Genomic DNA, 12514 nt, shown 5'->3' with positions numbered 1-12514 from the left:
AACAGGACTCTTGCCCTCAGGGTTCACGGTCTAGTAGGAGAGAGCCGAGTAAAGCAAGACGTTCAGGTGAGCAGAGTATATGAGAGAGAAAATGGGAATACGCGGGAGGGGCCCCTCAGGCCGACGGAGGAGAAAGACGCACGAGGGTATTCTAGAAGAATCTTGATGAGCAGTCCTGGATAGCGCAATGGATACAAGAATAGCAGCGACATCCAGATGACAGGACACATTCATCTTCCGGGAAACTTTTTCAGAACTTTTATCGTAAACGATCAGAACAAAGAGATTATAACATGCTATTTGGTGGAGAGGGAAGCATTCGTTAGTGTGGTTTAGTGTCGTTTTTACTTGAATTATAAGTTGTGAGGGAAACTGTAATCTTTTCAGTGGTTGGAGACTGTAAAGGCCTTAATCCAGCCCATAGAACGAGGACATGTGGGCCAGCCAGGTGCACAAGAGCAAGCCAGGCAACATTAGTTGGGCCAAAACCTAAGAGACGTTAGACACCACGGTATACAGGAGAAAAAATAACTCGCATACACAGAAAAAGCGCAGGGTGGCATGTGCTGTGTATAAAAAAGAGATACAAGAGGGGCCCCGGTGGCTCAGTTGGGTAAGCGACCGACTTCGGCTCAGGTCATGATCTCGCGGTCCGTGAGTTCAAGCCCCGCGTGGGGCTCTGTGCTGACAGCTAGGAGCCTGGAGCCTGCTTCCGATTCTGTGCCTCCCTCTCTCTCTGCCCCTCCCCCGCTTGCACTGTGTGTGTGTGTGTGCGTGCGTGCGCGTGTGTGCGTCTCAAAAATAAATAAACATTTTCCAAAAGAGAGATACAAGATCATCCGGACCTTCCGGGGTAGCCTGGACGCCTCCCTAACCCTCAGGCTTTACATTCTCTCTTGTTGCTTTCGTGCAGCCAGTCACTTGTTCCCCTACGTGAAGAAGCGAATACAAGTCATAAGCCAGTCGAGCACAGAACTGAATCCTATCGAAGTGGCCATTGACGAGATGTCCAAGAAGGTTTCTGAGCTGAATCAGCTTTGCACAATGGACGAGGTGGACATGATCCGACTGCAGCTCAAAGTCCAAGGAAGTGTCAGCGTGAAGGTAGGCATTGTCCAGAGCAGGGACGCACACGGCCCGTGGCCCCTGGTACCAAGTGCCCTAGAAATTTCCGACAGAGGATGTGAGAGCCATTTTTCTGTTCTGATACCATCCGCAACTTTTTCTGAGTCTTGAAAACTTTGTTTTGTTGCCAGTGCGAACACCAGGAGACGAACCTTTTTTTCTTTTCTTTAAGTTTAGCTGAAATAACATCCTCCTTTCCCATCTCCTCCGCATAAACTCTACTCTATATTCGAAAATCTAACGAGTGAACCAATGAATGAATGAATGACAAATACGGCTGTCTCGTCAATATCCGTAAGAGCCTCACGAACGTGTTCAGAAACAAATCCTTTGAAAATGTTTATTGGTTCACAAGATGTGGGTCGGTATTTATCTGAGTGTCAGGGGCCTGGTAAAGCAGCAGATGGCCTGCTCACTGTGGGTGATTAAAGAAAAGAGAACAGACTGTTTGCAGAGGTATAAGCAGTATTTAGGACAAACAACACGGTGGGCACAGGAGCTGACAAGACCGAGGGGCTGTTACCCACCCCTAGATCCGGAGCTGGAGAGGAGACAAGAGTGAGTTGAACAGAGCGAGAGCTGGGAGAGCCAGCTGCTGAGGCTCCCTCTGCCAGATAGAGGACCACACAGAGGAATCCCTGTGGCCAACAAACCCAGCCCGGCTGGGACCAGGGAGATCCGGGTGAGGCACTCACGTCGGGCACAAAATGTAAGTGGGCATCAAAAACCTCAGTACCCAGGATGGAATAATATTTGTGCGATGCCAACAATTTATAAGGAGCAAAGAGTCAAAGTTTTAAACAAAGGCAGGCCCGTAACAATGCCGTGTGGACCTACATAGGAGCCCGAGGCAAAAAGGAAAAATCAGTGAGGCCGACCCTGATGTTGACCTGCTCTCCTCTTCCCCGCCCACCTTTTCTCCGTGTCCCCGTGGCTGACTCGAAATAGTAATAATAATTTTTTTTTTAAGCCGGAAGGCAAAAGAACCATTGCTGTCCTCCAAACGGGACAGCTTCTCTCAGCATAGAGCTGTGTCAAGGAAGGTGGACGTTGGACCGGGGGGCACGAAAGGGAGCATCCAGGATGTTTATTCATTGTGCCATGCTGGCAATACCTGGCAGGCACGGGCATCTGAAGGCAGCTCGAATACAGTGTTAGCTTCCTTCTGCTGTGACCTTATTCCTTCCAAGTCCCACAGTCACATGAAGAGACCATAAGCACTAAAGGGTACGGACTCCTTCGTGAATGGAAGCCTACGCATGTGTGCGAGCAGGAGTGGGTCCTGGCATCGTGCATTCATTCGGCAAATCTGATAAATGCCTCCTCCAGCCGGAATCTAGGCCAGACTGTTAAGCGGAATCCGGTAAAACAGTGACTCCCAGGGTGGTGCATACGCGACTATCACGACCGAATGGCTGCCATTAATAGTGAAGTGTCGACTTGAATGTGAATAGAAAAAAAAAAAAGAAAATAAGTAGTACATCACCCATTTGATTTCACAGATATTACAATTCAACGTGAGGGGCGCCTGGGTGGCTCAGTCGGTTAAGCGTCCGACTTCAGCTCAGGTCACGATCTCGCAGTCTGTGAGTTCGAGCCCCGCGTCGGGCTCTGGGCTGATGGCTCGGAGCCTGGAGACTGCTTCTGATTCTGTGTCTCCCTCTCTCTCTGCCCCTCCCCCGTTCATGCTCTGTCTCACTCTGTCTCAAAAATAAATAAAAGTGTTAAAAAAAAAATTCAACGTGAGTAAATCAAAACGAGTCTAGGTTTCAAAGATATTAAGAAAATAACGGTGCGAGCCGAGTGCAGACGTGACAAAAAATGTGAAACGAGGGACAAGTGACCGTTTGAGAGAAGGTACCGTGAGGTATAGCACGCAGCTGGATCCTTCAGTAACTTACTTCTGAGTGGGGGGACAGCAGAGAAGACAGGTAGCAAATCGGTGGACCCCGCAGCAGCATGAGAGGATGTGGGCGCTGCATGATGGAAGCTACTCCTTCTAGCTGCGGAGAAGGCTCCAGCCAAGGGGGAGATGGGTTTCTCCTCAGACGTTTCTCTTCTCCCCCCACAGGTTAACGCTGGGCCGATGGCCTACGCGCGAGCTTTCCTTGAAGAAACCAATGCGAAGAGATACCCTGACAACCAAGTAAAACTTCTGAAGGAAATATTCAGGTAAGCTTTTCTTTGTCGGAAGGTTCTGGAACTCCTTCAAGCAGGAGCCACCCGCCCGACCCTCTCCAAGGCAGCAGAGTCTCACCGAGGCCCGACTTTGAGTTGCCGCTTTCTGGGGCTGGCTGTTAATTTGCTGACTGCTGTCCCCAAAGGCAATTTGCAGACGCGTGTGGACAGGCCCTTGATGTGAATGAGCGCCTCATCAAGGAGGATCAGCTGGAGTACCAGGAAGAGCTGAGGTCCCATTATAAGGACATGCTCAGTGAACTCTCCACAATCATGAATGAGCAGGTAAGACCTTCCTGGAGGCGGCCCACGCTGCCAGTTCATAGGAAGTGCCCATTTTAGCCCCGGTGCCAGGAGGCCTGTAAAAGCCTCCTCTCTTTCGTGACCACCATGGTGCTGAGTTGCTCCCTCCTCCACGTACAACACTCCATGCCTCTCCAAACAGAGATCAGGTTGGGGAAAAATCTATTTAGAAAACAAAAAAGAAGATGAGAACCCAGGTGATTTCCGAAGTTCTCAGATAGGTTTAGCCAAACCATATGAGCTATTGGTTTTCTAGAACAGATGGAACCTATTAGACAGTAAGGAACAGCGGGCGACGTTCCACTAGCTTTGCTGCCACTCCCGTCCCGGATGTAGGACGTCCCAGCTCCCAGGCTGTGACACGGAGTCCCACAGTTCCGCCACCAGGGGTCTCTGCACCATACTCCAGAGGAACGCCAGGACTAAGGGCCTGGCTCATCAAGAGGGAGACTGCCTCTACACAGGCTGGGCCTCCTGAAGATGTGCAGAACTGCACATCTCGACCCTCTACCCCACCAGCAAGTTATCCATGATTTCTGGCATGTATCCAGCATGTTTTGTAAAGCTGTGCACAAAATCTGGATATTCATTAATCACGGTACTTGGGAGGGACACATAATCAAGTGGTCCAAAGCCCAGCGCTATTCTTTGGCTTCCCAGCATCCATCAACTCTCACACTGGACCTGGACATCTATCTTATTACCCGTGGCCCCCTCCAGAAGTTAGATGTGCTCTTTATGGAATAATTGAGGGAGGGGGACAATTTGAATAATCTCCTGATAGTGCCTCATGCATAGTAGCCACTCACTAAAAAGGCGTTTCCTTTCGTCTCTTTAAATGGCCGAGCACTGGGGCGCCTGGGTGGCTCAGTCGGTTAAGCGGCCGACTTCGGCTCGGGTCATGATCTCACGGTCCATGGGTTTGAGCCCCGCGTTGGGCTCTGTGCTGACAGCTCAGAGCCCGGAGCCTGTTTCAGATTCTGTGTCTCCCTCTCTCTGACCCTCCCCCGTTCATGCTCTGTCTCTCTCTGTCTCAAAAATAAATAAATGTTAAAAAAAAAAAATTTTTTTTTTAAATAAATGGCCGAGCACTATCCACACTATTCACAAAGCCTGAAATGTATCACATGAATGTTTTCTTCTGAGTGCATTTCCCACATGTTTCTTTTTTCTTCTTTTCCATTTCCTTTTACTTACATTTTAATTTTTTTTTAATGTTTATTTATTTTTGAGACAGAGAAAGAGAGAACGTGAGCAGGGGAGGGGCAGGGAGAGAGGGAGACACAGAATCCGAAGCAGGCCCCGGGCTCTGAGCTGTCAGCACAGAGCCCGACACGGGGCTCGAACTCACGGACCGTGAGATCATGACCCAAGCCAAAGTCGGACGCTTAATTGACTGAACCTCCCAGGCACCCCTCCTTTTACCCACATTTTAAACTCTCCAGAGTAGCCAAAAACATTGGTTAATGGACTTACGTTGGAGATCATTTATCTTCCTGGCTAGGATTCCTCAATGAGGGATTATTCTTAGTGGTTTCAGATGATTAAGAGGTGATGGGAATTAAAAACTCAAGAGGGATGCCTCGCTTGCAAGGGGTGATCACATCTGAGAGTGAAACAAAAATAACAAGCCAATGGATCCTAAAGTTGGGAAAGGTGGTGAAGAAATGCTTGTTTCCAACTATAAATTGCATCTGACCTTGAAACTTCTGGCAAAAAAATGCTTTTCTCTTTTTTTTCCTGACAGCTTTGTCACGGTCCGTGTCTGTACAGCTTCTGTTCCTCTGTGTCTAGTATTTCCCTCAGTACTATAAGCAAAAGTGGTATGTTTTTCTTTCCTTATGTCTACACTGTCCTTTGTGGCCTTCTAGTCTGCCTACCCCTTCCTACTTGTTCATATTCCCCAGATATCTCCATAGTGGCTAGTGTTCTCTGAGTGTTTCATTAGAAGAACTTTATTTCCATTTCAAGATAGGTTGATGTGGGGTGGGGGGAAGCTTGCCAATCAAAGTTAACAACTTAGCTTTTTTTGTAAGTTTATTTTATTTATTTATTTTGAGAGAGAGAGAGAGAGAGAGAGAGAGCACATGCCTGCAGGGGAGGGGCAGAGAGAGAAGGAACAAGAGAGAGAATCCCAAGCCATGGAGCCCAGTTCAGGGCTCCAACTCAAGAACCGTGAAGATCATGACCTAAGCCCATGACTTGAGGCAAAATCAAGAGTAGCACGCTTAACCGACTGAGCCACCCAGGCACCCCAACAACTTAGCTTTTAAAAAGAAAATTCATACTCCCCCAATTTATAAAGTGTGTTTGATTGAGCTCATTCGTATCCTAAACAGAGATTCCGTATACCTCAAATTGGAACAAAAACAAAATAAACAAAAGAGACAAAGACAAGAACCAGGTGATTAAGAGGAGAGAAAAATAATTTTTTTTCCCAGGAAACCTTTGCTAAAAGAAGCAAAGTCAAAACAAAGATTCTGTGCTTCCTGGAAATTGACACAAAGAAAAGAAATGGATGGATGGCACAGATCATATTATTCAGTAAAATAGACAGATTTGTCAGCAGGAAAAATCGACTTTCTCCCAGTCCTGGAAATTTGTCACATCAGTATTTATATATGGGACAATGACTACAATATGTGTCCTGTAACATGTACGTGGTATCTTCAGAAAAAGTTTTCCTTAAAACTGAATAACTCTACTACATTTCCACCTTAGATTGAAATGAGGACAAAGTATTAACTCCTAGCTCTGTAAAAGAGATTCTAGAGGAAGAACTGGTTAATCAATAATTATCAATCATAAGTATAAATTGTCCATAGCAAAACATAAGTTATCTAGAGCAAAAGAAGCTATTGTCATGGCAAGTACTGACAAGTGTTACTTGTTGGTTGTAATGAACAATTTCCTGAAATCAGAAATAGATAGCCAGTGATAAAGATCTACAAAGTCCATAGTATTTTAAAAAATGGGTATTTACCTCAGTTCAGATTTACAACAACAACGAAAATTATTTGCTTCTTTTCTCAATGTTTCTTAATGAAAAGGCACTTGGCCATAATGATTGGGTTCAAAGTGTACTGGAGGGAAGAGTAGTCAAATTTTAGTATAATCCTATAATGCATGAGCAAACCATAATCTGTAATGCATGAATACATTCACATGCTTTTATACTCATGACATGTTCTGGGAAAAGTTACATATATAATTACAGGGAAGAGAGAAATTCTACCATTGAACTTTTAAAAATAGAAATAGTGGGCATTCACTTTTGAATGTCCCCTCTCTGAAAGCTTTCCTACCATTCTTCCTTTCTGATCTTATACTCTAATAAACTTTAGCCTGCTGCGAAAGAAAAGGAAAGAAAAAGAAGGAAGGAAGGAAGGAAGGAAGGAAGGAAGGAAGGAAGGAAGGGAGGAAGGGTTAGAATAGATACAGAACTTTAGAAAAACAAAAATAGAATTAATTGGGGCACCTGGGTGGCTCAGTCGGTTGAACGTCCGACTCCAGCTCAGGTCATGATTTCACAGTTCGTGGGTTCGAGCCCCTCATCAGGCTCTGTGCTGACAGCTCAGAGCCTGGAGCCTGCTTCGGATTCTGTGTCTCCCTCTCTCTCTGGCCTCCCTGTTCTCTCTCTCTCTCTTTCAAAAATAAAAAATAAAACATTTTTAAAAATTAACAAAAAGAAAGAAATAGAATTAATTATGCAACTCATTCCAAGAGTGTCCAGAAAAATCTTAGCTAACAGGGTATCCTAAAGCCACCTAATTAGTGAAAGAAACGTCAGTGTAAGGAATGAAATGGAAGAGGATAAAAAGGATAGACGAGATAAAGCGGTTGGAGTTGCTAAATGACAGGCAGACAATAACTACCTTTATAGGCAGCCGGGAACGCCACACTATTTTATAAGTAGCCAAAACATCAAAGCTTCCTTTAATGGAGGCATGAGATATACATGTAAGTAACTGGATGAAACATAAATATAAGATGCTCATTTGGAGTCGGCTCCAGCAGTGAGGACGATAGCATAGTGAAGTCAGCAGCGGGAATGGATCTCAAATATAAAGTACAGAGGAACAGATCTACTCTGCCACAGTGCCAAGGAGGCAAGATGCAAAGTCATATTGTTCTGGGAGCTTCAGATACTCTATGCACACATTATTTCCCAAATTACTGGCACAGAACTTGTGGCATTGATTGTAAGAATTTGTTGGCAGTACAGGATACCCAGATGCTTGGTGCCTTGTGCAGACAGAAGTGTTAATCTGTCTTAGAAGAAGGTTAGAGCTAAACCACAGTAATTTGTGAAGCTAGTGGGAAAATCTTCATAACTAGAAATTTGAAATATTCATTAAGTCTCTTCTTTACAGAGATACATCTTAGAGATACATGTCCAGGGGGTCTACTCTTATTATAATATTTACATTTCATTATTTGAACAGATCTGACAGGAGAGTATTATTTGACACGTTAATATTATTTTCAAAGTCAGGTCAAGGTATATTTTTTTTTCGTACATTGATTTTCCATTAATGCAAACATTTAAATGACCTTTCGGATGCTTCCCTTTCTTGTAGATGACAATATGAATTACAAACTTTTTAAGTAAAGTAAAATTCTGGAATTATTCAGATACCATCATAAAGCGGTTCACTTATAAATTCATATGTGATAGCTGAAGAGTACCGTGAAGCTATTTTTTTTTCAATATATGAAATTTATCGTCAAATTGGTTTCCATACAACACCCAGTGCTCATCCCAAAAGGTGCCCTCCTCTATACCCATCGCCCACCCCCCCCTCCCTCCCACCCCCCATCAACCCTCAGTTTATTCTCAGTTTTTAAGAGTCTCTTATGCCGTGAAGCTATTTTAAATCTTGCCACAATGCTGACGGCATAGGCTTGGGAAAAAAAAAAAAATTCTTCAGAACTACTCTAATAAGTACATTTCCAAAAGCCTGCAGAATCCTTATGGGGAAGAAAAAGATCCTTGTTCTGGGTTTTAATTTCGTGTTTGGTGATATTAACATGAAACTCTCGATTTTCGCTCTGTTTTGTCCTGTTGTATTTTGTCCTGTCAAGATTATGTGCAGGGACGACCCGTCAAAGCGCGGAGCGGAGCGAACCTGTCCTCGAGTAATTAGCAGGCCAGCTCCCCCTTTACCCACTGTCTCCATCTCAGCCAGTGAGGACGCTTGAAGGGAGGTCTACTGCATCAGACACGCCTTGAAGGGACCCTTCTGAATTTGTAGCTCATCTCGGGGAAGAGAAAGACTTAATTTATTTGAAGTTTTTATAGTGTTAATATTTTTTTTTTACCTCGCTAGCTTGAGAATTTCGCCAGCTTTCGGCTTTGCACATTTCTTATGATTTTTTTATTCCTTTGAGCAGTATTGATCAAGCCAAGCTGAATATTTGCCGTGAAATTCCAACGAATGTGTAGCTCAAAAGCAAACCCTAAGTTTGCTGTCAGTTATAATATGTTCAATACCAAGTCCTAGTACACATATTTTAAAGGTCAAAGTGAATGTTTTTGTAACATTTAAGCATATTCCAAATGTAAATAGAAGATTGTAAAATATATGGTTTTTACCAAATTTAAAAGAGCCTTTTTAGTTAATACTTACGACAGTGCTAAAATTATATGAATAACATTTCAGATACCATTATATTAAAATATTTGTGTATGTGTACAAACATGTTGATAAATACTAATCTCTAAAGTTTGTGGAGTTCCTTTATTTGTAATATATGTGCTCTCAAAAGCAATGGGATGTGAAATTATGTATTTTGTTGTTCATAGAAATAAAAAATACAATTACTTTGCATTTGGTTCCCTCTTGAAGAGTGGGTGAATTGCTCCTAAAAGTGGTTCACTGCTGGACGTCTGCTAACGCAATCTTACACTCACTCCCTGCGGTGCCTTTTCAAGAAGGCAGGAAAAGAACTCAACCAGCAGCCAGGCAGTTCTTCCAAAGATCAATTGGATGGGCCAGGGGTTTCCAAAGTTAGATCACTAGAATGATTGGGGAAGGTAGAATGAATCAGAATCTTAAGGGTTGTGGTATTTAATAGGACTCTTCACAAATATTCCATCTCTACACTCTATAAACCCGTGGTAGGAGTGCATGTTCCTGCCTCTTTTGAAGTTAGACTTGACCACGTGACTTGTTTTTGAAATGTGAGAAGTGATGTGTGTCGTTCTCAGGCAGATCCTTAAAAGCCAGTGGGTGGTGCTGCCCAGTCCCTTCACCGAAGCAGTCACGTGGAGATGAAGCCTCTATCAGCCTGAGTCCCCAAGTGACCACAATGAGCACACACACACTAACCTTGTCGAACTAACATTCCCACTGATAGAGTCTAAGTAAGAAATACATTTGGTTGGGGCGCCTGGGTGGCTCAGTCGGTTGAGCGTCCGACTTCGGCTCAGGTCACGATCTCGCGGTCCGTGAGTTTGAGCCCCGTGTCGGGCTCTGGGCTGATGGCTCAGAGCCTGAAGCCTGCTTCCAATTCTGTGTCTCGCTCTCTCTCTGCCCCTCCCCCGTTCATGCTCTGTCTCTCTCTGTCTCAAAAATAAAAAATAAACATTAAAAAAAAAATTTTTTTTTTAATTAAAAAAAAGAAATACATTTGGTTGTATTAAGGTCCCCACGATTCAGGACCTGTTTGTTACTGCAGCATTATGAGCTCATCCTGGCCGATCTGTGTTTTCAACAGAGTTGTGACTGATCTCCAGCCGTGTCTGGGAATAACTAACACATCCTACCTCCTCCCTCAGCCACCCCTGTCCCCCAGCCAACGCTGGCAGCAGTGAGACTGATCTGAGCTGCCTCCAGATGCAGAAGGCAAGCTCAGGAATATCATTTTATATTCATCCTCCACAGCCATTCCAAAGGTCCAGCCTCAAATTAGGGTACTTTGGCTGAGTTCGTCTTTCTCCTTCAAAAGTCCGTTGGCCAGGGTCTACAGAGAGCCACAAAGGAAGGTCGAGCTTAGACATATTTAAATGCTGTGAATGCATAAGGGATGGAACAATATATTAGATGAAAATTCTGATCACTCAAAATTTATGTAACTGTTCTTTTCTAAAATAGAACTCACTGCTTTACTAAAAAACAAAACAAAACAAAACAAAACCCTGTGATGAGCTAACATCTGTTCAAGGTATCACTCCCAGCTTCATCCTGACTCCAGCTCTCTGGATATCTGTCTGGCTGTGTTAGAATCTTTGCTCTTCTAACCTAATTTCGCATCATTCCGGCCCCAGGAACTTGGGAAGACTCTGCTCCTGCTGTTGTTCCCTCCCAATTCCCACCCTTAGCTTCAAGTCCTCAAGCCCATCCCAACACATTCACCCCCCTGCCCTGACACTGTGAAACATGGGATGCCGGTCCAAATCTGCAAATAAAATCTCTAAGGAAGTAATCGGAAGTAATAGATTTTTTTTTTTACTCCCACTAAATAGTGTAGTTTTTGCAGCCTCTCTAGAGAAAATCAACTAAGACCATTCTGCCTTCCCAGCATCAAAACTCACTCTGCACAATCCCAAAGCGTTGTGTTCCTTCTGTCTTTTTTTTTTTTTTTTTTTTTTTTATTTTAGAAAGAGAGCACATAAGCAGGGGGGAGGAGCAGAGGGAAAGAGAGAGAGAGAGAGAGAGAGAGAGAGATCGAGAATCTTAGGCTGCACACTCATCATGGAGCCCAGCACGGGGGCTCAATCTCACAACCCTGGGATGACAGCCTGAACCAAAGTCAAGAGTTAGAGTCTCAACTAAGCCACCCAGACACCTCTCCTTCCTTCTTTAGACCAGATGCATTGAACTGGCTTCTCAGACTGAAACCAACACACACATCTTATCTGTTCCACATGGTGTCTTTAGTGTTTTCAATTAGATATCAACACTTAAATATTTGGACACATAAAATTCCAGCTTCTTGGTATCTGTTAAAAGAATCAGGCTCTCTGGCAATGCCGGATTCATATTCCCACATGACAGCAATCAGTTAAAACGGAGACACTGTGGACCCCATTATATGTGCTTTCCAGCTTGCCAGAGTTGGCACCAGGCCCTAATTGACTTACACCAGATCAGCCCCCCTTATTTGTATTTCCTGCCTTGACCCTACAAGCATGTGCAGATCCCTATTCAAACTTCTTTTAGGTAAGCGTAGTGATCACTAGATGCGGACAGCAGATCATCTGCTTCAGAATCAGGCAGGATGCGTGTTAAAATGCACATCTCTGGGTTGTTTCAAACCTCCTGAAATAGAAACCCCTAGGAGCTATACCCAGCTCCATGGGACTCTCAGGCACAACAGGTATAAAAATTCCACTGAGTACTCTAATTAACTATCTCTAAAAATATCCTTTGCAGAAGACTCTGCCTTGTAAACCAGAGACCCGATTTTCAGTTGCCAAGACACTGAATTCTTATTTTATATTCTTTTTATCTTTATATAACCTTTCTCAAAACAATCTACAGTATTTTACTCAAATTAATAACTCCTCAAAATAAGCTCTGTAAAAAAAAATGGTAGTAAATTTCACAGTTCTACGAATGGAAAGAACAAAAATAAGACAAGTGGCATCATTTTCCATATTTACTCTGGAAAGTATCCAACACAGAATTTGTGGAACCAGTGCTTAGGTTCAGTCCTGGCTCTGTCCACCATCCATTCATCATCCCACCCAGCAGCTACCTCTCTTCCCATTCTCATTTCAAAGTAGAAAATGCACAGCCTATAAAAAAATTAACATGCCCCTGCATTTTGGGTAACAATTACCTTACAAACAAGTGTCCATTATCCAAAGTCACCCAGTATGTCCCATTTTAACTGTGTTCTCGTCCATTTTGAAGCCAATATGAAAGGGCCCCATCAGCCTGTTTCCTTCATAATGACATAT

General features: G+C 43.8%; 1 protein-coding gene across 14 annotated transcripts in view; it reads left to right on the top strand.

Moving 5' to 3' along the window:
• The window catches only part of DOCK10 (dedicator of cytokinesis 10), a 272646-nt gene extending 263209 nt beyond the window's left edge, over positions 1–9437 (top strand). For 10 of the 14 annotated variants that reach the window (XM_045481482.1, XM_045481484.1, XM_045481478.1 and 7 more), the window contains 5 exons: positions 914–1104; positions 3197–3297; positions 3450–3588; positions 5354–5429; positions 8692–9437. In XM_045481482.1, the coding sequence (XP_045337438.1) occupies positions 914–1104; positions 3197–3297; positions 3450–3588; positions 5354–5429; positions 8692–8753 (569 nt within the window). In that variant the 3' untranslated portion in view covers positions 8754–9437. The remainder of the gene's footprint in view (positions 1–913; positions 1105–3196; positions 3298–3449; positions 3589–5353; positions 5430–8691) is intronic. The other 4 variants (XM_045481485.1, XM_045481480.1, XM_045481474.1 and 1 more) reach the window with 1 other exon arrangement.
• The last annotated feature ends 3077 nt before the right edge of the window (positions 9438–12514 follow it).

Source organism: Leopardus geoffroyi, chromosome C1 (genome assembly GCF_018350155.1).
Source record: "Leopardus geoffroyi isolate Oge1 chromosome C1, O.geoffroyi_Oge1_pat1.0, whole genome shotgun sequence".
NCBI lineage: Eukaryota > Metazoa > Chordata > Mammalia > Carnivora > Felidae > Leopardus > Leopardus geoffroyi.
The sequence above is the reverse complement of the archived record's forward strand: the minus strand, read 5'-3'. Positions and strand labels throughout refer to the sequence as shown.